This window comes from Natrix helvetica (assembly GCF_964273705.1).
Source record: "Natrix helvetica genome assembly, chromosome: 4".
NCBI lineage: Eukaryota > Metazoa > Chordata > Lepidosauria > Squamata > Natricidae > Natrix > Natrix helvetica.
This window is the reverse complement of record NC_138550.1, coordinates 164,403,965-164,419,698: the sequence shown is the minus strand read 5'-3', so window position 1 is coordinate 164,419,698 and position 15,734 is coordinate 164,403,965. Positions and strand designations below refer to the sequence as shown.

The window sequence follows — 15,734 nt, the reverse complement described above, 5'->3', positions numbered from 1 at the left end:
AATTCTAAACACAGATATTGGACTTTAAAATAATTAGCTATGGAGGGGGTCTGCAGTGGTGTCATGAACTCTGCCCACAGTAATATCCCTGACCTTCTCATCGTAGAAAAAGCAAATGGCAGAAACTTCCTCTTCAGAGAGTCAAAGTCATAGTCATGTAAACATGCCGTATTTTTCAGACTATAAGATGCACCGGAGTATAAAATGCACCAAGATTTTGAAGAGGCAAATTTTTAAAAAAACGTTTTTGCACTCTGCAGACCTCCCAAAAACGATCCGTTTTCCCCCAAAACGGGCCTTTTTTTGTAAAAAAAAAAGGTGCATGCATAGCTTTTAGGAGGCTTATAGAGCGTTCCTGGAGGCTGGCGGGGGCAAAAACAAGCAAAAAATGGCCCATTTTCCCCTCATTTTTGCCCTCCACAGCCCCCCTGGAGCACTCTGGAAGCCTCCTAAAGACTATGCAAGGCCATTTTTGCAAAGGGGGCAGGATTTCAGGAAGCCAAAAGTGCTGTATTCAGTATAAAAGACGCACCCAGATTTTCACCCTCTTTTATGAGGGAAAAAGGTGCATCTTATACTCCGAAAAATACGGTACTTATAAATTCTATTTAGATCCGGGACGTCCAACATTGGCAACTTCAAGATTTGTGGACTTCAACTCCCAGAATTCCCCAGCCAGCCATTCTGAGAGTTGAGGTCCACTGGTCTTAAAGTTCTTAAGGTTGGCCACCCCTGATTTAGGTCTTTGCCTATCCATATGGAGAAATCTTGGTTACAAGAGACATAAGTCAATGTGTTCCTAGTGAGAGGTGGGTTGCTGGGGGTTTGCACGAGTTCGGGCGATCCTCTAGCTAGCATTCTGCCCAGTTTGGTGAATCCCAAAATGTCACCTCTGGCTGGCCACGCCCACCCCTTCCCTCCCAGGACTCTCCACACGGCCCGTTCATCATGCCAGGTAAGTGCAGGACCCGTGCGGCGGGTCGGTGGGTGGGGGGAATGGGCCTACCGGAGGTACTGAAGTCCAGAAATGGACCTGTTTCTGACCTCCGAAGGCCCTCCACAGCCCAGGGGAGGCCATTCCCACCCTCCCAGAAGCTCAAAGAAGCCTCCAGAGCCTGGGGAGGGTGAAAAATGGGCCTACTGGAAGTACTAGAAATCCAAAAAACAGCATGTTTCCAGTCTCTGGAGGGCCTCCAGAGGGCCTCCGGAGCCTGGGGAAGCAGTTTTCACCCTCCCGGAGGCTCAATATAAGCCTAAAAATCCTGAGAGTGAACTCCCCTCCCCCGCTGTGGCCAACTAGGCCATGCCCACCCAGCAACGAGGGAGTGAACCTATTGCTGCAATTTTTGAAGCCCGGCCCTGGTTCATATGCTTGTGTTTTCCCTGACTCAACATTCTCACTACAGCTAAAGTTCCGTTGCGAATGATTTCTGAAGGGATCTAAAGAACTACCTTAAAAAAAAAGTGGAAGCAGAGATAATATCGACGTTCACAAAATTAGAGAGATTGTTCTTGAATCCACCACCTTTTCTTGCAGGGGAAATTCTAATTAGAAGTTTTCAGATCTCATTCACCAGGACATTTATCTAAAGTCTTTACAACCCTTCATAAAATATTCATCTCAGCTATCTTTTAAAAACCACTTGTTATAATTGAGAAATATAAAACGGTGTCCTGATCCTTCCCAGTTTCAAAGCAATTAAATGGCAAGGCTAATAGAGACGAGGTTTTCAACTGTTACATTCTAGATCACTCTGTCAATTTGATTGTTATCCAATTGTACCCAACCAACTATCCCTTCCCCCTACAATTAGCTATATTAGCTAGGGATTATGGAAGCTGGGGGATGTGGTGGCTCAGTGGCTAAGACACTGAGCTTGTTGATCAGAAAGGTCAGCTTTTCGGCATTTCGAATCCCTAGCGCCGCGTAGCAGAGTGAGCTCCCGTTACTTGTCTCAGCTTCTGACAACCTAGCAGTTCGCAAGCATGTAAAAATGCAAGTAGAAAAATGGGGAAGGGAACAGCGTTCTGGGTGCCTTCAGCGTTTAGTCATGCCGGCCACATGACCTCGGAGACGTCTTCAGATAGCGCTGGCTCTTCAGGTTTGAAACGGAGATGAGCACCTCCCCCTAGAGTCAGGAACAACTATCACATAAGTGCGAGGGGAACCTTATAGAGGTAAATAATAGTAGATACTTTTCCTTGACATCTTGGATAGAATCTTCCATGCGATCTGATTCATGCTCTGCAACCTTGATACGAGAAGAAGATGCAATGATTTATTAATTGAATGTGTTCAATTAATCAGTGTGTTATTCCATAGCTATTCCAAAGCTATTACCGTTTAGCATGATTTCTGACTTTGCATATCTTTACTGCATCTGCTGATCCTGGATTTATTAATTTCTCTTTTCAGGGTGGGGAAACATTTGGACGAGCAGAAAAAGGACAAAAGGTATCATTCAAATATAAATTGAAGAACATCTTGAGGATATGGTCTAGTTTGTGTTAATTTTGTGCGACTCCCAGTTTTATTCCAGGTGCAAATTCAAAATCCTGATTAGCACCTTCAAAACTCCTGGCATGAGGCCATATATTATTAGTGGACTACCGCTCCCATACGATATCTGCCAATCCCACCAAATTGGATAGTTTGGACATTTTCTAGGTCCCCTCTAATAAATGATGCCAACTGATAGGAACTAGGGTGTGGATTTTTTCAATACTGATACCTGCCCTATAGAACAGTGTTCACCATATATCCAGAAAGCCCTTATCTTCTTGGCATTTGGAATTAACTTTAAGACGTCATCGTCCTCCCAGGCATTTCCCGCCACCCTGTCTCTCTCTCCATCCACCCACCCACCCATCCATTTGCCATCTACCTGCCCAACCAGCCATCTATCTACCCATCTCCCTGTCCATTCATTAAAATCTGCAAGATGGGGAGTGCAACATCATAGTGCAAGGTCTATCTTGTTTGCATCTGTATGAGAGACACATATATGTTGTTGGAAGAAATATCCATCTGGTTTCAGTTCCAAGTGGGGAGAAAGACACTGGAAACATGGAGGCTGATTGGAAAGGTGGTTTATGGATGGACAGGACCACATGGGTTTGAGGTCCTGGGCAGCTGAGCACATGGGTTTGGAGAGCGAGAGGTATTTATACCGACTCTTGGGGGCTTTGAACTTGAGTTTCCTGTTCCTGTGCAAGAATATTTATCCTATTTGCTCTAGTCAGAGTCCCATGTGGAGTCATGGTTGTCTGAATCAAGCTTGGTTGAACCTTGAGCTGATGTAATGTCCCCAGGTGATTTCGCAATGCAGTGAGCCCTGCTGCTAGATAATCCTATAATGTCCTGGAGGGTCATATCTTCATCCCATCACCCTGGAGCTGAAAGTCTTTGTTTTGGCCCAGTTCTTCTCAATGGGCACCAAATATCTGCTGGTGGGGGGGAGGGAGCTGAAGCTCTGAGTTTCCGTCTCCCTTAAGATTTCTCTTTCTCTTTTAGGGGAAATATACTGCCTTTTTAGTATTTCTTAAAATATTTCATTCTTGTAGCAGGAGTAAAAGATGTGTCTGAAGTTCTCAGGCCTCCTAAATTCAGCACCATTTCCACAAATGCCGCCCTGATTCTGATTTCTTCTTTTGCTCCCTATTTTCTAAGAAGGCAGAGGACTCGTGTACATCATCACTGCATTCCCCTGCTTTTATTTCATCCTGTATTTTGACTCAGCAGAGTGATAGTGTTGTGGCCTGCCAGAAGCCAACAGAGCAGATTTGGACAGTGAGGAGGTTGGGGAGGAACATGGGCCAGTACTGGAGTCTGGGGAGGGCTCTGCGTTGGAAGCAGAGATGGGGCCAGGGCCGTCTGACTGTTATCAGCTGCCTTCAGAGTCAGACATCAGTGAGGCAGGAGAACAACTGGAGCCTGTTCCCAGTGTGCGCATGCACAGAGTTCCCAAATGAAGGGAACAGCTAAGGAACAAGGGACGACTTGGGAGTAAAGCCACAGGTGGATGATGAATGGCCCCTTCCAGAGGGAATAAAAGAGGAGCGAAAGGGGAGTGGAGTTTGCAGGAGACAATTAGTTCATTCCTGCATTCTTGCCAAGTATTGCGGCGTCTGAAAGATATCGGCCTGGCCGCTCTCCAAGCCCGATAAAGGTCGGTAATTGTGAACTATCTTGAAAGACTGTGGGAGAAGAAAGACTTTGCTGGAGAGGAATTCACTGTCAATTAAATAAAAGGGGTTTATCAGGACTCGGACTTGGCTTCGTGCTGCTGGGGAAGCCTCGATCAGAACAGATAGGCAGAAAACTTCACCCTATGCTACTTCATCCTGTCAAAAAGATTTGTCTTTAAAGGAGCCTCAGAATGTAAGTTCGCTTGTCCCTTCATGACCAGATAAGAAAACTAAGATTTTTTTTTTAAATTGTGTTTTGTTTTGTTTTCCCCCCATTGGAACACAGCAATTATAAGGTTTCTGTTTAATTCACCAACCCAAAATACTGAGCATATAATTGTTTTGAGATCCCGTAATTGCCTGTTTCAGCCGCTGATGTCTCAGCCACCACAGGAATTTCAGGGGGAGCAGATGGGCTCACAAGTTAATTTGGCTTTTCTTGGCTTTAGAGGGGCCGGTGATATTTTATTCTGATTTTTCATCCTTCCCTGGAAAGCAAATGGCAATTTCATGGCAATGCACTGACATCTGCTGGTTGTTTTGATACGGTGGGAAATTTTCCCTGCAGAAAATATTCGAGCAAAAATTGGCATACAAATCTTGGGAAACGGAGAAATGTATCTTGTTAGCCAACCCTGTGATTAAGTTCCTTTTCCAAAAAATGTCAACAGGATTTTCTTGTGGATTTTAGTGCACATATTCCTTCTACCTGTTTTAAGAGAATGCAATGTTTTGTGCAAATATTTTCTGTTCTGCTCTTTTAGGGTGAAAAGGGACCCCAAGGTTTACCTGGCTTGATGGGCGAGAGAGGAGGAAAGGTAACCATCAATAAAATAAAATAAAATAAAATAAAATAAAATAAAATAAAATAAAATAAAATAAAATAAAATAAAATAAAATAAAATAAAATAAAATAAAATAAAATAAAATAAAATAAAATAAAATACAGTACAGTCAGTGGTGGGTTCCGGCAGTGGCAGTGGTGGGTTACGACCGGTACACCCCGGTACGGGCGTACCGATGCCTGCCTGGAACACCAAGTACCATTTTGGTACAGTGCTCTGGAGGGCCCACCTGCCCACCGGCTCTCCTTACCGGTATTTGAGCTGTTCGGGGCTTTCGCGCATGCTCACAGAGTGTATGATACCTGCGCAATGCTCCGCTGAGCAGCTGGAGCATCGCAGAGGCATCGCAAAGCATCACGAGTGGTAAGTACGCATGTGTCGTCTTATTTTCAGGGAAGCAGGGTAGTTCTAAAAGTCTAAAGTGCTAAAATATTTCTTGGCTGTTATCATTACAGAACATTAGAGATTTTTACTGGGCTTTTAAGCATCTCAGAAGCAGAGAGATTATAATCCAATTGCCCTTTTAATATTCTATTTCTCTTAGTCAGGGGAAGTGTGGAGAAAGGAAAAGGGATGAAGGTTGAACAAATCTGATGGCATTTTTAAGGGTACTGAGACATGAGCAATTGTTTATCTTGACTTGTTTGCGGTTTAGATAAAAGTGGCTTTCTATCACTTTATCATAGAAATCAGATCTCTTGCATTGGCGGAACCTAGTAAGTTTTATTTAGAAAAAAAGGGAAGGGATTATAGGAATTGTGGCCACTGACGTCTTTCCAAACTACAACCAATATATGCCAAAAAGCCTTTAGTAGAAGAAAATATTTGAGCTCAGGGTTGAATTATAGAGACCTTGCTGTTCCCTAAGCTTGGTTGTTTGCAGATATTTGAATATAATCATGTGAAGTTTACTGGCTATTTAGATAGATAGATAGATAGATAGATAGATAGATAGATAGATAGATAGATAGATAGGTAGGTAGGTAGGTAGGTAGGTAGGTAGGTAGGTAGGTAGGTAGTAGGTAGATAGATAGGTAGGTAGGTAGGTAGGTAGATAGATAGATAGATAGATAGATAGATAGATAGATAGATAGATAGATAGATGATAGACACACAGACAGACAGACAGACAGACAGACAGACATGGATGGATGATAGATGGATGGATGGATGGATGGATGGATGATAGATAGATAGATAGATAGATAGATAGATAGATAGATAGATAGATAGATAGATGGATGATAGGTAGGTAGATAGATAGATAGATAGATGGATGATAGGTAGCAGTGGTGGGTTTCTACCGGTTCGCACCGGTTCTGGCGAACCTGTTGGACAATGAACCCGGAAGTAAGTTCCTGCCCCGCCCCTATCACTCACTTGCTCACCCCTGCCGGTTCAGAAGCCACTCCATTGCTCGCTCACCCCCCTTTCTCCCGTTCCTCCTCTCAGCGATCTGAGGATTCCCCACCCCACTTTTCCCTTCCCAAAAGATCGCTGAGAGGAGGAAAGGGAGGATTCCCCACCCCACTTTTCCCTTCCCAAAAGATGGCTGAGAGGAGGAATGGGAAGGGAAAAGTGGGGTGGGGAATCCTCCCTTTCCTCCTCTCAGTGATCTTTTGGGAAGGGAAAAGTGGGGTGGGGAATCCTCCCTTTCCCCCTCTCAGCGATCTGAGGATTCCCCACCCCACTTTTCCCTTCCCAAAAGATGGCTGAGAGGAGGAATGGGAGGATTCCCCACCCCACTTTTCCCTTCCCAAAAGATCGCTGAGAGGAGGAATGGGAGGATTCCCCACCCCCCTTTTCCCTTCCCTTTCCTCCTCTCAGCGATCTTTTGGGAAGGGAAAAGTGGGGTGGGGAATCCTCCCTTTCCTCCTCTCAGCGATCTTTTGGGAAGGGAAAAGTGGGGTGGGGAATCCTCCCATTCCTCCTCTCAGCCATCTTTTGGGAAGGGAAAAGTGGGGTGGGGAATCCTCCCTTTCCTCCTCTCAGCGATCTGAGGATTCCCCACCCCACTTTTCCCTTCCCAAATGATCGCTGAGAGGAGGAAAGGGAGGATTCCCCACCCCACTTTTCCCTTCCCAAAAGATCGCTGAGAGGAGGAAAGGGAAGGGAAAAGTGGGGTGGGGAATCCTCCCTTTCCTCCTCTCAGTGATCTTTTGGGAAGGGAAAAGTGGGGTGGGGAATCCTCCCTTTCCTCCTCTCAGCGATCTGAGGATTCCCCACCCCACTTTTCCCTTCCCAAATGATCGCTGAGAGGAGGAAAGGGAGGATTCCCCACCCCACTTTTCCCTTCCCAAAAGATCGCTGAGAGGAGGAAAGGGAAGGGAAAAGTGGGGTGGGGAATCCTCCCATTCCTCCTCTCAGCGATCTTTTGGGAAGGGAAAAGTGGGGTGGGGAATCCTCCCTTTCCCCCTCTCAGCGATCTGAGGATTCCCCACCCCACTTTTCCCTTCCCAAAAGATGGCTGAGAGGAGGAATGGGAGGATTCCCCACCCCACTTTTCCCTTCCCAAAAGATCGCTGAGAGGAGGAATGGGAGGATTCCCCACCCCACTTTTCCCTTCCCAAAAGATCGCTGAGAGGTGGAAAGGGAAGGGAAAAGTGGGGTGGGGAATCCTCCCATTCCTCCTCTCAGCGATCATTTGGGAAGGGAAAAGTGGGGTGGGGAATCCTCAGATCGCTGAGAGGAGGAAAGGGAGGATTCCCCACCCCACTTTTCCCTTCCCAAAAGATCGCTGAGAGGTGGAAAGGGAAGGGAAAAGTGGGGTGGGGAATCCTCCCTTTCCTCCTCTCAGCGATCTTTTGGGAAGGGAAAAGTGGGGTGGGGAATCCTCCCTTTCCTCCTCTCAGCGATCTTTTGGGAAGGGAAAAGTGGGGTGGGGAATCCTCCCATTCCTCCTCTCAGCGATCTTTTGGGAAGGGAAAAGTGGGGTGGGGAATCCTCCCTTTCCTCCTCTCAGCGATCTTTTGGGAAGGGAAAAGTGGGGTGGGGAATCCTCCCTTTCCTCCTCTCAGCGATCATTTGGGAAGGGAAAAGTGGGGTGGGGAATCCTCCCATTCCTCCTCTCAGCGATCTTTTGGGAAGGGAAAAGTGGGGTGGGGAATCCTCCCTTTCCTCCTCTCAGCGATCTGAGGATTCCCCACCCCACTTTTCCCTTCCCAAATGATCGCTGAGAGGAGGAAAGGGAGGATTCCCCACCCCACTTTTCCCTTCCCAAAAGATCGCTGAGAGGTGGAAAGGGAAGGGAAAAGTGGGGTGGGGAATCCTCCCTTTCCTCCTGTCAGCGATCTTTTGCTAAGGGAGGCTTCTCAAAATGGGAAGCCCATCTCTTTGCACCCTTCAATCCGTCTCTCTCTCCCTCTGACCTCCCCCAATGGCTCAGCTTGAAAAACTGGGGGGAACAGAGGAAAAGGAGGAGGAAGGAAAGGGGGGAGAGAAACGGGGGGGGGAAGAGAGAGAGAGAAAGAGTGACACACCAAGGGGGGAAGTTGGGGGACTTCCCTCTAAATACTGACGCCCTCTGCTTTTGGGGGGAAAGGAGAGGAGGGTCCTTGGTGATTTGTGAACCTCTACCCCCTATTCACCCTATCCCAGTTAAGCCAGCTGGGTTTGGGACCCAGCCTTTCTAACTTCATTTGGGATCTTCTAACATCCCACTCCCACCCGGTCACACGGCCAGCAAGCCACTCCCACCCGGTCACATGGCTGGCAAGCCACTCCCACCTGCTCACATGGCAGGCAAGCCACTCCCACAAAGCAGGCCACACCCACAGAGTAGGTTCCAAAAAAATTTGAAACCCACCACTGATAGGTAGGTAGATAATATGTCAATTTTGGTGGAGCTATGGAAAGGAGGCGGAAGAAAGAAAACACACACATGATATGGCACTGTTCCAATATTTGAGGGGCTGCCACAAAGAAGAGAGGGTCAACCTATTTTCCAAAGCACCAGAAGGCAAAGACAAGAAACAATGTATAGAATCTAATCAAGGAGAGAAGCAACCTAGAACTAAGGAGAAACTTCCTAACAGTGAGAACAATAAACCAGTGGAACAGAAGTTGCCTCCAGAAGTTGTGGGTGCTCCATCAATGGAAGCTTTTAAGAAAAGACTGGATAGCCACTTGTCTGGAATGGTATAGGATCTCCTGCTTGAGCAGAGGGTTGGACTAGAAGACCCCCAAGGTCCCTTCCAACTCCGTTATTCTATCACCAAAACTGGCAGGGCAAGCTACCTAGTTGAATAACGAAATGTCTGCAAACAAACAACCAAGCTCAGAGAGCATGAAGAATTTCAAAGTACAATCAAGTGGATTTTGCCCCCATTTTTGAAAAATAAACAACAACAAAAAACACCTGTATGCTCCTGTATTAGTAGATCTCTTCATTAAGGAAAAAAAAAACACAATTAGTTATTTATAAACTACTCCCTGAACCCTTTTGAATTTGGAAATTGACATGACGGTACTTTACTCCAACAGCATTTATCAAATAATTAATTCATGGCTTAATCCATGTATTTTGGAATGGATGATATGCCACCTATTGAGTTCCCAAATTAATGTGGCTGAGGGTGAGGGTGCCTAGATTTATCTTCTTTATTATTCAGAGTCTCCTGTTTTAAGCCAATTCTATTTTTAAATATCATTATGATCTCCCATTCATTTTGCTCTCGTCATCCTTATTGTTTTAGGGTTCTGTTGGCACAGCTGGCATCCCAGGGAGCGATGGAGCCAAAGGGGAACCTGTAAGCCTTTTTTCCTCCTCTCTTTTTAATCCTCTTTCTCTTGTAGCATAAACCAGATGTTTGGATCAATCTTCATTGAAAGGAACATGTCTAGGGGATTAATATTGTAGTTCCAAATCTAAGAAAAAAAATAAAAAGCGGTGTATTAACCTCAACAATCCTATCTTTGGGCCAAGGGAGCAAACAGACTTCTTATAGATCAGGGGTGTCCAAACTTGGGAACTTTAAGACTTGTGGACTTCAATTCCCAGAATTCCCCAGCCAGCCATGCTGGCTGGGGAATTCTGGGAGTTGAAGTCCACAAGTCTTAAAGTTCCCAAGTTTGGACACCCCTGTTATAGATTATCTATTCTGTGAAGCTCCAAGGAGGAATGTTAGTTGTCATCCATTAAAATGCTGGGCTGTAACTAGAGATTTCACTGGAGCAGTTGAGCAATACAGTTCAACAAAACAGAGCTATTTATTTATCTGAAAACAAAAGTCTGCCGGCTGAAATTTGATGGGTGGAAACACAGGGATCTGAAAACAATAACTATCCACTTCTATGTCTACAAGTGTGCAAGCAATCGGCTTCAGCAACAGTGCAATTTTTTAAAAGGTAAATGTTCCCATTGTCCAGTAGGGTCCAATTTTAGGACGCTATCTCTGTTTCTTAGCCGAGGGAGACAGCATTGCCTGAAGACGCTTCCATGGCCATGTGCCAAGAGGCATGGAACACTGTTATCTTCTTTCTGAAGTGGTACCTATTTATCTATGCACATTTGCATGTTTTAGAACTGCTAGGATGGCAGTAGCTAGGGCAAGCAATGGGAGCTCATATCGCCGCATGATGCTCGGATCTCAAATTGCCAACCTTCCAGCTGACAAGCTCAGCATCTTAACAATGGTCTTGTATACTACTTCATCGTGCTTTACAGCCCTCTCTAAGCAATTTACAGAGTCATCATATTTCCCCAACAATCTGGGTCCTCATTTTAGCCACCTCAGAAAAATGGAAGATTGAGTCAACCTTGAGCCAGTCAGAATCGAACTGCTGGCAGTCGGCAGAAATAGCCTGCAATACTGTATGCTAACCACTGTGCCACCACGGCTTTTAACCACGAAGGTACCAAAAATATTTGGAGTAATGAAGTCCGTGAATCCTCTTTTCCTGGGTTGTAGACTACCATATTCCAAGATGTGACCTGATGTAATGGTATGTGAGAACAACCTTGGGAGGCAGGAAAACTAACAAATTTATAATAAAAGATATTAAGAAGGATTTATTTTTAAACTGCATACCTTGAAATTATATTTTACCATTGACGCTTTGGTTCAACCATAACTTTATAAGTTTGCATAGCAGAACTGAACAGACAGAAGATCTTTAAAAATGTTCATCCTTGTTTGTCTCCCTTTATTTATTTATCAGTCTCCCTTTATTTATTTATCAGTACAAATACAACACACACACACACACACACACACACACACACACACACACACACACACACACACACACACACACATATATATATATATATATATATATATATATATATATATATATATATATATATATATATATATATATATGTTGAATTTGTACTGATAAATAAATAAAGGGAGACTAGTATAGATCTATTTCGAGCTAATTAGCTCTCATCAGCTAGCCATACCCTTACTGGGATTTGAACCTGAGCTGTATTATATCTTAGGCAGGAGTCTTAGCCACTAAGCCACAGGCTCTCCTCCTTATCAGTTGAGCCAGGGAAATAGGTATGTATTTATGTTACAACCCCTGGTATGCCTAAATATGGGAGGAAGGTCACTACTCCCTCTTTCTGTCCTTCGGCTCATCACAGAAGACCATGCAGGCAGAAAACCATATTTTTATTTTTAATGTTGCCTTTTTATATTTGTGTTGTATTTGTACTGATAAATAAATAAAGGGAGACTAGTATAGATCTATTTCGAGCTAATTAGCTCTCATCAGCTATCCATACTCTTACTGGGATTTGAACCTGGGCTGTATTATATCTTAGGCAGGAGTCTTAGCCACTAAGCCACAGGCTCTCCTCCTTGTCAGTTGAGAAGATGCTTTTGAAGACACCTTCTCCAAAGCACCTTTGGGACAACCAGGATGACCAAGAATCACCATAGACAAAACTGGTGAAGTGCTCTCTTCCAGAAATCTTAGAGTAATATATGAACAATTTCCATTTCTCTCACAAGAAGCATCTTTTGGTTTCATAGACCAACCAGTTTATGAGTTTTCTGTATATCCTGGTTCCTAAGGTCCCCGCAGCAAGTCTTTGCAATGAATATTATTTTGCCTTCTCTTTTAGGGAGAACCTGGTCTTACTGGAGCAACTGGACTTCCTGGCCCGCCTGGCCCAAAGGTATATGAATATATTTAAACAATGTCAAGAATGAGATCCACAGGATCTTCAGGAAAGATTTAGCTGTTTAGGATATAATATTGAAGGTGGTTTTCAGCTTAAATGTGTCAGAGGTTTCAGATACACCCAATTCTTGGCCATGAGAGACTGCTAATTCCTTACATAACAGTTTGTCTAAAATCAAATTCCCTGGAAAATGTAGTATCTTTTATCATATATTGAATGTAAAGTACAGGTATAGCGGCCTTTTGATGTCCCTTTTCCCCATTAACTACTATTATTTTTCCAAATAGCTGCAAGGTAATATTTATTTATTTTCACTCTAATAAAGTGAAGGAGAGTGCAAATGTTGGCTTGATACTCAACATTAAGAAAACTAAGAACATAGCATCCATCCCTCTCAGTTCCTGGCAAATACATGGGGAAGAAATGGAGGTAGTGATAGATTCTATTTTCCTGAACTCCAAGATCACTGCAGACTGGGACTACAGCCAAGAAATTAAAAGATGCTTGCTACTGGAGAAGAAAGCTATAACAAATCTAGACAGCATAATAAAAAGCAGAGACATCGCCCTGTCAACAAAAGTGTGTATAGTCAAGGCTGTGGTTTTCCCAGTTGCAATGGATGGCTGTGAAGTTTGGGCCATAAGGAAGGCTGAGAGCCAAAGAATGGAGGCCTTTCAAATATGGTGCTGGAGAAGACTCCTGTGAGTCCCTTGGACGGCAAGGTGATCCAACTAGTCAGTCAATTTCAATTTTCAATTTTATTTGATTTCTAGATCGCCCCCTCTCCCCGAAGGGACTCGGGGTGGTGTATAGGTACCACATTAAAAAACCATATACATAATAAATACCCTTAAAATCAAATTAAACCTAAACCCTGTACAAATTGATAAAAATTAAAACTCGGCCTAAAACCAACCCATAGAATTTAAAAATGCAGACTTGAGGTGGGTAAGCTGGAATTAGGCCAGGCCGGCTAAATTGAACAGGTGGGTTTTAAGCTTCTTACGGAAGGAGCGGAGGTCTGTAGTTGTTCTGATATCATGGGGAAGGTCATTCCAGAGGGTCGGGCCCATCACAGAGAAGGCCCTTCCCCTGGGCGTAACCCGCTGGCACAGCCTAGTGGATGGCGCCCGGAGAAGTCCCTCTCTGTGTGAGCGGATCGGCCGAATGGATGTATGGGGCAGGATACGATCCCGCAGATACCTAGGTCCTGTGCCATGGAGCGCTTTAAAGATGATAATCAACACCTTGAAACGCACCTGAAAAGCCACAGGTAGCCAGTGCAGCCCGCGCAGGAGAGGTGTTACGTGGGAGTACCTAGCGACTCCCGAAACTGCCCGCGCGGCCGCATTCTGAACCAACTGCAGCCTTCGGGTGCATCTCAAGGGGAGCCCCATGTAGAGAGCGTTACAGTAGTCCAGCTGGGATGTCACAAGCGCATGGGTGACTGTGCGGAGGGTGGTCCGGTCCAATAGGGGACGCACTTGGTGCACCAGGCGAACCTGGTGAAACGCCCCCCTTGCCACGGCTGTCACATGGTCATCCATTGACAGCCAGGCATCTAGGAGGATGCCCAGATTGCGTACCCGATCCACGGGGGGCAGATGTTTGCCCCCAATGGCCAGTGATGGAGTCAACTGGTTGAACCGGGGTGCCGGTAGCCACAGCCACTCAGTCTTGGACGGGTTGAGCTTGAGTCTGTTACTTCCCATCCAGATCCGTACGGCTTCCAGACACCGGGACATCACTTCGACGGTAGAGATGTACAGCTGGGTGTCATCCGCGTACAGATGGTAATCTACCCCGAACCCACGAATGATCTCGCCCAGTGGCTTCATGTATGTGTTGAACAGGAGAGGCGAGAGGACCGACCCCTGCGGCACCCCACAAGTGAGCAGCCTCAAGGTCGACCTCTGCCCACCTGCCAACACAAATTGCGCTCGGCCAGAGAGATAGGAGGAGAACCACCGCAGAACGGTGCCCCTCACCCCCAGCCCCTCCAGTCGATGCAATAGGATACCATGGTTGATGGTATCAAAAGCCGCCGAGAGGTCTAATAGGACCAAGATGGAGGAGCAACCCCCATCTCTGGCCCTCCAGAGATCATCTACCAATGCGACCAAAGCCGTCTCCGTGCTATGGCCGGGCCAGAAACCGGACTGGCGTGGGTCCAGATAATCAATTTCCTCCAAGTGGCGTGGGAACTGTTGTGCCACCACACTCTCTACAACCTTCGCCAGGAAGCAAAGGTTGGAGACAGGACGGTAGTTGGCTAACATAGCTGGGTCCAGGGAAGGCTTCTTGAGTAGGGGCCTCACCACCGCCTCTTTCAGGACGGTCGGCAAGAGCCCCTCTCTCAAAGAAGCGTTGACTAACTCCTGGAGCCAGCCTCGTGTGTCCTCCCAGGATGCCAGTAGAGGAGTCCTAGAGGAGATCAACCCTGACTATTCTTTAGACAGCCAGATCCTGAAAAGGATACTCAAATACTTTGGCCACCTAATGAGAAGGAAGGACTCACCGAAGAAGAGCCAAATGCTGGGAAAGACTAAGGGCAAAAGAAGAAGAAGGGGACGACAGAGAATGAGGTGGCTGGATGGAGTCACCGAAGCACTAGGCATGAGTTTAAATGGACTCCAGAGGATGGTAGAGGACAGGAAGGCCTGGAGGAATGTTGTCCATGGGGTTGTGATGAGTTGTCCATGACTTAGCAACTAACAACAACAACAACTCTAATAAAGTAGTACTACTGCAATACAAAGTTGTCAGTGTATTTTCCCCTTATTCCCTTACTTCCTTAGTCAGCTTTTATACTAACGTGATGGCTCATTTATTAATGTGCCAATATTTGACTCTACTGAGAATGCTGTGCTTGATTTCTAAAATACAGTAATAGCTTGTCTGGCTGAAAAATGTATTTGAGTCATCGAAGATTAATAGCGAGACTAATTTTGATTTGTAATCTCCTTTGTATTTAAGTTGTATTTAAGTTTCTGGAGTATTTTTTACAGTTTCAGCAAAGTATACCATTTGCGTCAATGTTTTTGTAACCTAAATAAGTCAACACAAACTCTGTCCTGTTTCTTATCAAGGTTTGACTCCGGGAGTTGTAGACCACTTATCATAATCTCCAGACCAAGCCACATTTTCAGTTTGTTCTCATGGAAAATGCAAGACATGGAACAACAATACTTTGTTGTTGTTAGTTGCAAAGTCATGACTGACACATCGCGACCCCATGGACAACATTCCTCCAGGCCTTCCTGTCCTCTACCATCCTCCATTTAAGCTCACGCCTACTGCTTCGGTTACTCCATCCAGCCATCTCATCCCTTTCTTCTTTTGCCCTCGATCGTTCCCAGCATTAGGCTCTTCTCCAGTGAGTCCTTCCTTCTCATTAGGTGGCCAAAGTATTTGAGTTTCCTCTTGAGGATCTGGCCTTCTAACGAGCAGTAAGGATTGATCTCCTCTAAAACTGACTGGTTGGATCACGTTGCGGTCCATGGGACTATTTAAAGGGCAACTAATTGCCTTTAAAAGGGCATTTGGACATTCTTAGTGAAAAATAT

General features: G+C 45.3%; 1 protein-coding gene across 2 annotated transcripts in view; it reads left to right on the top strand.

Moving 5' to 3' along the window:
* The window catches only part of COL22A1 (collagen type XXII alpha 1 chain), a 238,177-nt gene that overhangs the window by 90,071 nt on the left and 132,372 nt on the right, over positions 1-15,734 (top strand). For both annotated transcript variants that reach the window (XM_081951041.1, XM_081951042.1), the window contains 4 exons: positions 2,417-2,455; positions 4,953-5,006; positions 9,728-9,781; positions 12,109-12,162. In XM_081951041.1, coding sequence (XP_081807167.1) covers positions 2,417-2,455; positions 4,953-5,006; positions 9,728-9,781; positions 12,109-12,162 — 201 coding nt within the window. The remainder of the gene's footprint in view (positions 1-2,416; positions 2,456-4,952; positions 5,007-9,727; positions 9,782-12,108; positions 12,163-15,734) is intronic.